Source organism: Ictalurus punctatus, chromosome 17 (genome assembly GCF_001660625.3).
Source record: "Ictalurus punctatus breed USDA103 chromosome 17, Coco_2.0, whole genome shotgun sequence".
Lineage (NCBI taxonomy): Eukaryota > Metazoa > Chordata > Actinopteri > Siluriformes > Ictaluridae > Ictalurus > Ictalurus punctatus.
Window position 1 is genome coordinate 9,088,863 of NC_030432.2, and position 14,067 is coordinate 9,102,929.

The 14,067-nt window shown below is 38.5% G+C and overlaps 1 protein-coding gene across 1 annotated transcript in view; it reads left to right on the plus strand.

Annotated features, from left to right (window-relative positions):
* LOC128635312 (glutamate receptor ionotropic, kainate 4) overlaps window positions 1–9,021 on the plus strand; it is a 92,754-nt gene extending 83,733 nt beyond the window's left edge. Inside the window, exons 7-10 of the mRNA XM_053687516.1 lie at window positions 5,775–5,927; window positions 8,221–8,325; window positions 8,531–8,588; window positions 8,987–9,021. Coding sequence (XP_053543491.1) covers window positions 5,775–5,927; window positions 8,221–8,325; window positions 8,531–8,588; window positions 8,987–9,021 — 351 coding nt within the window. The remainder of the gene's footprint in view (window positions 1–5,774; window positions 5,928–8,220; window positions 8,326–8,530; window positions 8,589–8,986) is intronic.
* Window positions 9,022–14,067: the final 5,046 nt, after the last annotated feature.

Sequence of the window (14,067 nt, forward strand, 5' to 3'; positions counted from 1 at the left end):
TACACAGACAATGCTGCCATGTAAACTTTTAGGGTAGACCCAGAAAGAGACACTAACTGAATCTGTGAAAAACTCTAAATGGTAGAAATGCCCAATGTTTAGCACATTGTGAGAAAACTTTCCACTGGCTTGTATTTTAACCATTTACATTTACAGCATTTGGCAGATGCCCTTATCCAGAGCGACTTACATTTATCTAATTTTCTCTTTTATACAACTGAGCAGTTGAGGGTTAAGGGCCTTGCTCAAAGGCCCAGTAGTGGCAGCTTGGTGGTTCTGGGATTTGAACTCACAACCTTCCAATCAGTAGTCCAATGTCTTAACCAGTATGCACAAGAGTATGACTGACCGATTGCAAACATGGCAGTATGATGGGTTTGCTCCAAAGGTTCAGATTAATGATTTAAAAGAGTATGTGGTCTGCATTTCCACAGTGACCTGCTCATCAGGACTCACAGGTAACAAGCATGGAGGGCCCTTCAGTTAATGGGTGAAACAATAGATTGTTACTGTATGTATCAGTATGTCTAGCACTATTCGTGGTTCTCTTGTTGCACAGTGTGCTGAATGTGCTGCAGTTTCATCCATTTAGTGAAGGCAATAGAAAGGCATATAGCTGTAGATTTGGCCAATTATGTGCCAACACATCCTGGCCCTAAACGTTTGTCTATGCCCTGTCCATGAAACAGATTGGACAATAGGTTTCCTGCAAACAGATCAACTTCTGCACTTCTATAAGTGTTTCACATTAGTTGAACTACTTCCTTTTAAATTGAATCGGCCCAAAATGCAGCTCTGCTCCGAAGACTGGTGTTTATCTGTCCACTTCAAGACGCATTGTAAAATTCAATTCCTCTTTAGGTGATTGATGTAAAATAATAATAATAATAATAATAATAATAATAATAATAATAATAATAATAATAAAAGCCTTTATATTGTCTGTCTGTACTATTATGTTTGACTAACTTCCAATAAATGTTAGAGGAGTAGCCACACAGCTGTCATTTGAAGGACATTAACATGAAAGCATCAACACTTGTTTTTCCACCTTTCCGAAACAGTGCCTCACCTGTACTGGATCAATGCCTCAGGGTATGCACACACTACTAGTGGCCACTGCCTTTGTGATATGACTGACATACTGAGCATTCTAAGCTAAATGGTATGTACAGCATCATACCCAGTTTCAGTACTGGAGTTTCGATAACAGCATCCCAGGCTGATGTAGAAAGTCTGCATAGGGCTGAAGTGTGGACACTCCTCCATCAAGAAGGCTCAGGTGTCTGGGAAGTCGAGCCTCATAGCATCAAACAGTCTGCGAAAGAACGAATGAACTCATGGTAGAGTCCCAGCAAGACAACACAGCAGTACCAGCACTGTCTCCTGCATAACACCATCTGTCTGTAGTTTCTGGATCCTATCTTTGTGGGAATAGTGTGAATGTTAGGGCAGTCTGTGCAGCAGACTAACTAAACAGAATCAAGGGATGAAGCTGAAAAATCGAAACATTATTGATGGCAGACAAGGGTGCCTAAATGTAGCCTGCTGCTTTAAAATGTCCAGATTGTGTGTTGGACAAAAGTAACATTCTAGTACCTCCCTGACACTAGAGACATTGCAGGAACTAGCGGCAGCACAGTGTATTCACTGTGTTTGTATTGAGCATCTGGCATATATATTTGAGCCAACCAGCTTGTGTGGGTCTGTATGTATGGATATCACCTGCAGTTATGGGCAGTATCTCATTAAGCGCCAGGAGAAACTGTGCCTGGAGATATGGAAACAACCCACATTTGCCATAGTGTCATATACTTTACGAACCATCACGTCAGTTCATTTGCATTTGGCTACATGCCATGCAGATATAAAAACAGGGCTTCATTAGCCTATACCACTTGTGAGACCATCTGTGTCTGTACTCAAGTCATTATTCTTAACCTTGGGTCACAGCTTCAATGCACTTTTGAGTGTGCACAAGGGTGCTTTAATGCCGTTGATACATTGTGGGTTAGCCCAGTCGCTCCGTTGTGTGACTATACCGTGAGTTAGACCATGAGTTAGTTTTATTTAATATCATTATCACTGGCTGCTGCTGAACCACATTTCTGCATTTTACTCTGGTCATCAGACATTCCAGTGGTGGGCCATCAGTGACCGGAGTGGACCTAAAGTGAGGAGACACAGACACTGAAAGTGCATCAGGATCTGTCTCTGTATGAGACGTGGCTGTAGGCTGCCTCGAGCTCTGCACTTCGTTGTGCTCTTGTGTTACCGCTAACAACTGGCCCATGCAGGCACTCGCTTATCCTCTTTCATGGGACTGATAAGCGGTGTTTTCTGGCCATTTCTGTTCCTGCTGCTGCAAAACCATGAAGGAGCTTACATTTTTCTTCCCAGGTGGCTTTGCAGCTCACCTTGCTGTGGCAGCGCAATGCTGGAGGTGATGAATAGCCAGCAGTATATCCATAGTCTGAAAGGTGCACTTATCACATCACTATTATGCTGCAGTTAGGACAAGGCTCTGTAAATGCCTGCTGTAGATGTTCAGGACCCAAACAATTTGGACATTGATTGTGTCCATTGTCCAAATTCATCAGGGCTTGGCAGAACTAACAACTTGCCATCCGGCCCTGGAATACACAAATTGTGTTTATGGATTTATTAAGAAAGCATGGAGGCGTAGTGGTTAGCAAGTTTGCCTCCAGGGTTGAGGGTTTGAGTCCCGCCTCCGCCCTGCAGAGATTGCATGTTGTCCTCGTGCTTCAGGGGTTTCCTCTGGATACTCTGGTTTCCTCCCACATCATGCATTGTAGGCTGATTGACATTTCCAAATTGTCCCTAGTGTGTGAATTTATGTGCGATTGTGTCTTGGGTCTAGGGTGTCCCCTGTCTTGTGCCCTGAGTCCCTTGGGATAGGCTCCAGGCTCCCTGCAACCATGTTTAGGATAAGCGGTACACAAAATGGATGGATGGATGGATTTATTAAGGTTATAAGATTAGCTGTTCCCAAGCTGCTGCACACCAGCTTAAACAATCGACCATGTGTCTTGTTTGGCGAATCAGCCAACTGTGGCTGAATTAGTAATGTCAAACATTAAAATGATCATCACCCATCATTATCAATACACTCTATCTAGAGACTACAGATTTAACAACAACAATATTAACAAATATCAAAGCACTGGCATGCAAAATATTTCCTCAAATCCTAGACAAGACAATTATGGGAAAGAGGATAAGAATGTGGTATAGTGAGGGGTTTTATAGGTTAACCACATGGGGTCATGGTCACGAGTTGACAGCTTTGGCTATTGGTTCTTGGCAAGGAAATGATCAAACAATAATGTTCCTCTAGTTCTGGAGAAAACTGCCTTGAGGATCACGAACTAAATGGGTTTGAACTGTTTGCACGGCTGTTAGTAGACCTCTGGATAACCCTAAAACTGAGGAACAAAGCTTTTATAATTTATCATAGGCAGATGTTCATACATCCACATAAACAGGAACTTCTGTGTTCTTTGTTCCCTCTCCTCTCATTCCAAGCTTAAAATCCTTTAGGTCATGCAAAGATTATAAGGTACTAAAATATTTAAGATAATCCTTGTTTCATGTCTTGATTTCACAGAAGCAGGATTTAATAACTTTTGGGAGATTTATCATACAGTATTTTTGAAGCACTTTACTTAAAGTTGTCTTATATTTTTAATATATACAAAACATGAGGAGGGATTTTAGAAAATAAATGTGTTTTTTTTTTTTTTTTAGAAACCAGCTGTATTTTTCTCACTGGGTCAGCACTTCTACTGTATTTAGGTCTTATATTTAATGAATCATTAGAATGTTTGAATTTATATTAGCATGTGAAAATATCTTGAATATAGTCAAATTGATCTAGTATTTCATACTGTAAGATTACAATAAACCAAATATAAGATCATTAAAGATATTTCTGGACATTATTACTCATTTCAAGCTTGCAGTTTTAGTTTTTGTATTCTATTGTCAGATAATCTTGCTTCTTTATTGAAATAAATGCTTAAAATGAGCAAATTATCTGCCAATAGAACAAGACTATTTCAAGCTTGAAATGAGTACAAATGGGGGAAATGAGTGAAATAAGATTAATAATCTTATAATTGGTTTATTGTAGTCTTATAATAATAAATACTAGATTAACTTGTCTATATTCAGGGTATTTCCACTTGCTAAGACGTTATTTTTTGCAGTGTAGTGTTGTAGAAGTATGAAAGTGAAGAGCGCACGCTTAACCCAACAATGACTCTGAGCAATGTGTTAGATACACTGGTCTTGAAAGTACAGACTGTTTAAAATGCAGAGCAGTGAGCCTGTGTTCTAATGTCCTTGCCATAGTGGATATGCGGGAGTATAGTTAAGCCCTGGATTTCAGCACTTTCTTTTATTAGCGTGAGGTTAGGCAGGTGGGTCGGTGCAGAGATTAACCGAAAGACCTGTATCTCACTGTAGCGCACCACTTCTTTCCTTAACAGCATGAGGTACACTCACAAAATCACCCCCTGTTCACCAGAGCACTTATAGACACGAGGAGTCATTTCCCTTTCCGTTTCCCACGCTGTTCAAAAATTGTATGGAAAAACATGTTGGAGTCCAGCCATATAATCTAAAATCTTACCCACATGGCTGCCTGACCAAGCCACCATTTAGCCATGTGATACAAAGTGTACTCACTTCATTCAAGCATAACTGAGGCGATGGTATTGTGTTTGCACAGTGGACAGTAGAGCATTACATAGAGTGTTACCAGTTATGGATTTTCAAAGCTGGATCCTCTTTTAACAATCGTTTAATGTCTGTGAAATTTATACTATATAAGTTCTAAAAACCTCTGCCTTTCCTGGATTGAATTATGTTATGTGTTTCTCTTTTCCAGAAGTAATGTTATCAGTCCCTCCTGGATTTTGTGATCATAGAAATTAATGCAAAATCAAGCAAACTCTGCAATATTCTGAGGAGCCTTCAGTTTTTCAAAATGACCTCAGATTTTCCACAGATTTGGTCCAAGGCGTGTCATTTGACATCATCACAACGCATATTCAGTCAAAGCCCTCTTAGATTTATGTGCATCACACATGAGTACAGCTAAAAGGCCTCATTTACCAGCAAACGTCACTGCGAAAGGCCATGCAAAACAATTTCATGTAATTGCAATTTCGCCAATTCAAGTTGTTTTTTGCAAGGAATGCACACCAAAAACGCTCTGCAAATTGCATCAGAAATTTTGAAAAAAGCTGCAGTTCAATCAAGTATTTTTGGCCACAACAATCATAAAAGACATCACCAAATCCTGTATGGGCCGTGTAACATTTTACAATCTGGTTACTCAAAAAGAAAAAAAGGGAGAAAATTACATGTAATGAGTCAAGTCCAACTAAACTGAGGCGCAAATGAATCCACAGACATTTTGACAGCCAGTATTTGATTAGATACTCAATTGATTAGGTTTATGTCCGTTTTCAAGCAAGGTTTTGGGCATCTTTAGACACACTGACTGTTTTTACTATCTTATCTACCTGATCTACCTAAGCTTGGACAAGGTTAAGTAGTTGAAAAAAAGACTTCCACATCGTTCTAGAGAAATATATTGATGCTTTCATAACGTTGAGGCATCAAAAACACTATTTTGTTCAAAATCCTTTTTTTGTGGCTGTTTTCCCAGGCTGACACACACATATTCAACTGAACTAGAGTCAGATTTAACTACCTGCTCTGTGCTGCATGTGTTTGTGTCCCAGCTCTCATCTGCACTGCTGTTTGATGCCGTACACACAGTAGTTGCGGCTGTACAGGAGCTGAACCGCAGCCAGAACGTGGGGGCAACTCAGCTTTCTTGCAAGTCCTCCAAGATCTGGGAGCACGGCACCAGCCTGATGAACTACTTGAGGATGGTAAGACACGCAGCACTGCATCAAGCCCTGTACTCCAGATGGGCACACACCCTCATTATCATCCATGTGACACATTCATTACAGTGCACCATTATCGAGCTAGAAGTGTAGTTCATTCTTAAATGTCATGCAGCAGTGATCCATATTATAACTCTTTAGAAGGTGAAGGTGTGCCCCTTTCATTGTTAAATTGCTAACCATTTACTAACTGCTAAAGAAGTGGCAAGCTTTCCTGCCAATACATTGCTGGAACATTAACAGTGTTACCTATTCAGTAACTTTAATATGGAAAATATATCAACTCTATATTCTCACATTGTGTTTTTATCAGTTGATCCTAATGCTTTTGGGTCACAACATATCTATCTATCTACTGTACATATCTATCTTTTGTTTGTGCTATACACTGAAGACATTTGGGTTTGTGATCAAATATGAGATGATGGATCAGAATTTCAGCTTTCATTTCCTGAAATGAAACTAGATAAACTGCACGCTGTTCAGTTAAAGTACAAATCACACAAGAGGACAGATGACAAAACTTAAATGTAAGTTTAATGGTTTTTGTTTGTTTGTTTGATTGTTTTGAACAAAAGTGTTACAGATTCTCTGTTTATCATTTTCTGAAGAACATGGCATGGACCCAGTTGACTTGCCCTTAAACCTTAAACATATTTTGGACTTTTTTGTCAGGTCAACTCCCACATCCACCAGAACATACCGTGACCTACAAACATAGCTACCTCGGACTACACTTCCAAAAACACATGAGCTCTCGGTGCGTTCACAGCATGTCGAAATGACCAGAATTACTAGATGACAACTCGGACTTTCTACTCAGAGCTGTTCACGTCCTCGGACTTGGAATTATGCGTTTCTGTACACCAAAATTAAACTGTCTGAAATGATGATGTTGACAAATGCAAAAAACATTAAATCGCATCTTTATTTTTAAATATTGAAGACAGAAAGCACGTCAGGTAACAACAACATGTTTATTAATAACACAGGCTTTGGAAATGTGTTGTTGCAAACCTAAACAACAACTCCAACTCTGTGCTAGCTTCATCAAACCATATTGTATGTCTTTCATTTATTTTCAGATTAATCTTGCATTAATAAGACATTAATAATAGTCAGTTATATGAATTATTGCACAGAAATATTACGAGATAACTAGTTAACTATATTTTACTGCTGAAGCCGCCACCATTTTGAGTGTTTCTGCATGACGTTGCAGCGGTCAAGTGGTACAAGTCAGAGCTCTCGGAAAATTCCTAGTTTACAAGTTGTAATTACCAGTTCTACAAGGACGGGAACGCTTTTTACAAATCGGGATCTCGTAATTACAGTAATTACAACATGGCATGAACGCAGATTCTGTCACATTCACAGTCACTGGAATTTTAACCATGCACACCTGTTCACAATTCCACCTGCACCTATACAAACAGCCCACAAACATTCAGCCAGTTGTGAAGTAGTGCTCAGTATGTGATTACTTGACCTTATCAAGCCGTTTACTGTGTATTGTTTCTCTGGTATTCTGACCTGGTTTTTGGATTTTGGATTTGCCCTGTTTCTGGGGTTTGCTCTTGATCATTGCCTGATCATTGCCTGTTTTTTTTGTTGTTGTTGTTGTTTTGTCAGGTCTTTGCCTATTTCCACAATAAACTCTTATTGCAATTGCATCCGCCTCCACCGACCTTACCTGGCAGTTTTACTCATTACAGCTAAAGAAATTCAATTGAGATAACATTGAATTTGTTCTAGTCATAAACTGGCCAAGGAAATAATTTGAAAGAGAAAGTTATAATGCAGTGCAACCATGCAACTCAGTAGAAGTGGTCATACTGTACCTAGTGAGAAGAGCACTTAAGACACAAACCTAAGCGTTTTTAATCCTCTTGACTGAGAATGTTATTGGTAACAATGCATAACAGCATTGTTTTTTCTTACTATTCTGTATACAAATGTATTATTTTAGTAGTGTAATATGTTTCCATGCAAGATGCTTTAACTTTAACAGTTTTATGTGTAAACGGTATTGGTAAAAAGACAATTGCCAATTAGTCAAAGGATATTCTAATGAATATTCTTTGACCCCAGACAAAAATGTATTATAATATACGTATTTGCATAAGTATATGTATTGTTATATATTCTATAATATTTTAATGTGTTCTCTGTCATCCCATTATTGGTATAGTTTTCATCATTTTATTCACCAACCTGAGGCACTATGACACCACTCTTATAGTGACCAGATATTGTGTCTCCCTCTCCCGGATAGGTAGAATTGGAAGGTTTAACAGGCCACATCGAGTTCAACAGCAGGGGCCAGCGCTCTAACTATGCCCTGCGCATCATGCAGAACAGCAGGGATGGCCTAAGGCAGGTAAAGTAGTTCTCCCACTTACGTCCTTCTCAGTTGCTGGTATACACCTTTGTGCTTTTGTTTTCTCTCTCATAGCAGGAATTTAGCATGCTTCAGCACTCCCAAATGCCACATTGAGCAGCCATACGGTACTGTGAGGAGCCTTATTGACCTGCTTCACTTGTGTTTACTGACTCAAAACATCTCGTTTACTCCCCAATATCAGCATGTGTCTAACAGGTCGGCTGGTTATGAGGATTGTCTGACCTGCAGAGACAGTGGAGGTGAACACACCCATATCATTCTCTCTAATTATCTTGGCAGTCTGGAATTAGCTCTCTTAAAGCAGTTAACTTTTTTTTTTTTGATGGCTTTGACAATAATGGCGGCATCCTGTTGACCCTGAGACAATGTCTGAAAGCAAATCAGACCATGTTCGGGGTTTGCTATGACAGGGTCAGTGTAAAAAGCTGGATGAGTTCAGCAAATATGTAGTTTTCGGTGGAGGAAAGGAAATTGGGTTTAGGAGGAAAAGAATCATAATGGTTGCCACTTAGTGAGAACATAGCCTTATTATTATAACTGAACTTGATACAAGGTGTCAGAATGAGACTTCATGTTGAATTGAGTACTTTGCATGGTACAGTCTCTCTCACTGTGTTGTGTATTCCACTTCATCCAGCTTTACCCCAGGCTGTGTCTGACTTTGCCATTTAAGACAAACATTGTTGACGGGAATGTCTGTTATGCTTGGTGACTTGTCTTGTCTACTATTTGCCAAGCAAACATGGGCTACATCTGTCACAGAAGCTTCTGCTTGAGTGACAGTCCAGGGCTGGACCCTGAGTGACCGTCCTCCATCCACAGATGCACACAAACCTCCTGGCATTGAAATCTATTTGACTATTAACACTTAAACTTTGTTCTTAAACACACATATATAACAACTTGGTATCTCTGCTGAGATCTTTGTTGGGGCTTGATTGATAGCTAGCAAAGGGAAAAGGGCATTTATTCAGTATTTTGGACAGGCAGACAATGCAGACTGGCAGCAACAATCAGACACAGTTCCTTTTATTATACTCGTTTTGACATTTCTGTGTTGCTTTTTGCACAGTTCATATCTAACAGCTTGATTTTGATGAAGTCCGTGTCCCTTAAGGCCATGCAGTCTTGCAGGATTATGGAGTTAATCTGAAAGTCACTTCACCTTTACACAGACAGACATTTCTCTTCAGGTCATTGTCAGTCTTGTAGCACGTTTGGTTATTTAGAAAAACAAAATGGGACTGCATTGTTACTGGGGTCTCACTTCTTTATGGAATGTTTGAATGCATTTGCAGTTCCTGACAGAGAATGTTCTCGTTTAATGAATGGCATTTTGGAAAGTGCATTGTCACCTTAAACAATTATCATCATTGCAGACAGACTCTGAGAGTGAGGGAACAAATAAAGCGAAGCATATAAGCTAATGTTGCGTGATTGCAGTCACGGGCATTACGAACAGTCTGCAATTAGTGATAATGACCACTCAGTGCCAGTTGTACTAAGCTGTTTGTGCTGGTTCTCAGACATAATTAAGATACATTATGTAGGAAAACCCTGCATGCTATATATAACCCCAATTCCAAAAAAGTCGGGACGCTGTATAAAATGTAAATAAAAACAGAATTAAATGATTTGCATATATTCACAGTATGACACAGAAAACATATCAAATGTTTAAACTGAGGAAATTTACCATTTTAAGGAAAAAAGGTCATTTTTAATTTGATGGCCACAACACGTCTCAAAAAAGTTGGGATGGGTCAACAAAAGGTTGGAAAAGTAAGTGTTACTTACTTAATGGTTGTGTTACTTAAAGGTTGCAATGTAAATGTACAATGTTGCAATGTACCCACTCCATCACCATGACACCCATTTAAATTCTTGTAAGAACTATTTGTGTCAATTATACAATACAGTTTTAGGAACTTTCTGAATAAATATTTAATAAACTATGTGTTTTAATACTGCTTCTTCACTGGAAGCCTTTCTGCAGATGCTCTCTGTAGATCATAGCATATAGTTTGCAAACTCATACATCAAATATATGACACTTTATAGCAACGTCTTCAATATTACAGGAGTTACAGTGAACCACAAGGAAATTGAATACTGTTCAATTATAGTGTACATTTGTACAAAGTTATGCAATGTTTATTCAGTTGCCGTTAAAGTAAAGAAAAATGGCATATCAGCTATATTAATGCCCTGCAGACTATTTACTGGTTCTGACTCAAGTCTTATTTTACACAATACACAGATTGTCTTTGTTACTGTATTTTCTTTTTAGTCCCAAGCTTTTATTGATGGCTGACCATTTCCACCACTTTACAGTGGCTTTTAAATAGCAATTTGTGCTTCATGCATGGCCACAGTGCATTTAGCAGACAGTTTCTGGTGCAGTTTGCCTAAATATGCATACAGCCTTAGTAAATTGAATGTTAATGTCAAGTGTATTAAGAGTGCATTTTTAAAGTTACATCAACACATGTTTTGCACTGCTCCTTGTATATGGTATGTTCAGGAAGTATTCACAATGTATTCAGTATTTTTTTTGCACATTTTATTGTCGTAGATTTCATTTAAAATGGATTAAGTTTACTTAGTGTATTAATTATTGCATACACAATAATGCGTAATGACAAAACGAAAATGTGTATATGCATATAATACATTTTTAATGTATTAAAAATAAAAAACTACAATATCTCATTTAGATACGTATTCAGACCCTTGGCTAAAGGCACACTATATTGAGCTCAGGTGCATCCTGTTTGCTTGAATTATCTTGAGATGTCCCAAGATCATGAATGAAATCTACCTGTGGCAAACTGAACTGACTGGACTGAAGTCCCATGATTCTCAGCTCACATCAGACCAAAACAAAAACCAAGCCATGAAGTCTAAGGAACTCTCCTTAGACCTCCACAATCAAATCATAGTAAGACAGATATGAGTAAGGGTGTAAAACCATTTCTAAAACTTTTAATGTTCCCACAAGCACAGTGGGCTCTATCATTGTGAAATGGAAGAAGTTAGGAACCACCAGGGCTCTTCCTAAAGCTGGTCCATCTGGCCCAATTCAGTAACCTGACTAGAAGGGTCTGAGAGGTGACCAAGAACCCAATGGCCACTCTAACAGAGTTCAGAAGTCCTCAGAAGAGATGTGAGAACCTACCAGGACAAACGTTTTAGAAATACTCCATCAGTCTTTATGGTAGTGGCTAGGTAGAAAATGGAAGCTACTCCCAAGTAAAGGGTAGGCCTCTGGACTCTGAGAGCATAACGAAAAATATTCTCTGTTTAGGTGAGACAAAAATTTATATCTTTGGGCTGAACTCAGATTACTACGTATAGCAAAACCAGGTACTGCTCATCAACTCTTAAGACATATCCCTATGGTGAAGCATGGTGAAGCATGGTGCTGCTAGCATCATGCTAAGGAGATACTTTTCAGTGGCAGGGACAGGGAGATTGGTCAGAATTGAGGGAAGGATGAAAGCAGCCAAATACAGAGAAGTCTTAGAAGAAAACCTGTTCCAAACTGCACACAATATCAGACTGGAGGTTCAACAGAGGTTTCTCCTTTCATCATGATAATAACTTGAAACATGCAGCCAAGACAATGCTGTAGTGGTTTTTGGGCTATGATGGACCGACATGTCATCCAGGATATATTCCCAGTGCTCCCAGGATAGGCTCCAGATCCACTGTGACCAGGTTACTGAAGATGAATTAATTAATCGATTGTAAGAAGTAGTTTCTTATTTACATTGTGCTCATTTGGCTCAAACAAGCAGCCATTGGGGACATGGGTATGTGGCTGCCTTGGCAACAGTACCCTGACACATGGCTTCACACGTCCCCTCACAAAGCCCACTCTACCTTTGTCAAACAGAATATTAATACTTGGTATCTCAGAAGTCTGAACACCAGCTCACACAGAGGCAGCTGCAGTTTCACTTGTTTGTGAAAGACTGTTTATCAGATGTGTCAAAGAACTGGGCAAATGATGCAACAGCCAGAGGTTTCCAGCTTTGAAGTTTGCGTGTCATTATCCATAGTGATGGATTATTTTGAATCATTACTCATTCTAGCCCTAGTTATGTAGTTTATGTCCATGTAGTGTTAATTCATTATGTTCTTCACAATTTCATATATATATATATATATATATATATATATATATATATATATATATATATATATATATATATATATAAACACACACACACACACACACACACACACACACACACACACACACACATACACACACATATATATATATAAGCACCTGAAAATCTTGGATCTCTTTTACAAGACCTAATTAGTGACAAACCTTTACACATCACAAAATGAATTCTACTACGAAGAGCATTACTTTAGAGTGCAAATGTTCCTTCTTTAGTTACTGATCGGAGGTCAGTCTCCAATGGTTTATTCCAACTCCTGCCAGAAGGAGCCTATTTCACAGCCTGTTTAATGCTGTCTGGTTCATCTCATTAAATATAGCCTTACTTCACCTACAGTGTTCTGCATAAAAAGGCTCACACACCTTGAACAAAGAGGTATTAACCTTGTGTCTATCTCAAGAATGTCAGGATTGGTTAATATTTCTTATGGAAATATTCATGCTTTAATTTATTGCAGTCTGTGTTCATTTTATTAATGAGTTGATTTAAAGAAGGAGTTCTCAAACTTTATACTGCCAGGGACCCCTTTAGCTGTAAAAATCTTACATAGACCCTCTCAGTACAGATTTATTTGATGAATTCTTGAAGTATTAGGCTCATTATTCAAATGTATAATAATACCATGTCTATTTATTGAAACCTTTTATTTATAAACTTTCCACTGAAAGAACAGATACAAGGTGACATTATTTATGACATTATTTATCACAGTGTTGTTGAATTCTTGAATCTGATTGGTCAGAAGGTGTGGATTTATTTTATATAACAGCATGGCTTTGACAATATTTTTTATCTGTAAAGGAAAAAAAGGTTAATATTAATGTGCTCATTCAAAAACATTTTTGTTTCTGTAGTAACAGTTCATACGAAGGGGCTTGTGTGGTGGATGCTCCACATAATCTAAGCTATAAAATAAACCATGGTGTTGTTTAACAAAGAAAAATACATAATAATTGATGTGGTGAAGTTTTCTGTTAGTAGACATTTATGGCAGAAGTCTCAGGAAGGTGTCAGCACTTCACAGTCAGTAAGGTTCCTGGCGTGGGACAGTCTTCAGGGCAGAGGACTTTGTGCTTTCTGGTTTGTCAGTATTGTGTTTTTGTTCATGTTCAGCAACATGTCAAGATGATGTGTTTTTGTTTTGTTAACCTAAAGAGAGAGAGAAAAAAAAGACAGGCTGGTAAGGAACAACCGTTTATAACCGTCCTGTCCTGGCTCATTTACAAAAGACATATAGTACACAGGGACACAATAGAACAATGGCAAAAGTATTCTAATTATAGTAAACATAATATATAGACGTTATGATAGACAGAACCTTAGTAGGGAAGAGAAAAGAGAAATAAATGAAAATTAAGCAATGCATGAGACATGCCAATATCATGATTGATATGTTTAGAGATTATTTCTGCAGCCACACTCCAAGTTGCAAAAGTAGAACTTTTTGCCTTATTGACTCGTGCACTTTAGAACTCTAACAGTACTACAGTGGTGCAAGTTTGTGAACCTTTTAGATTTTTTC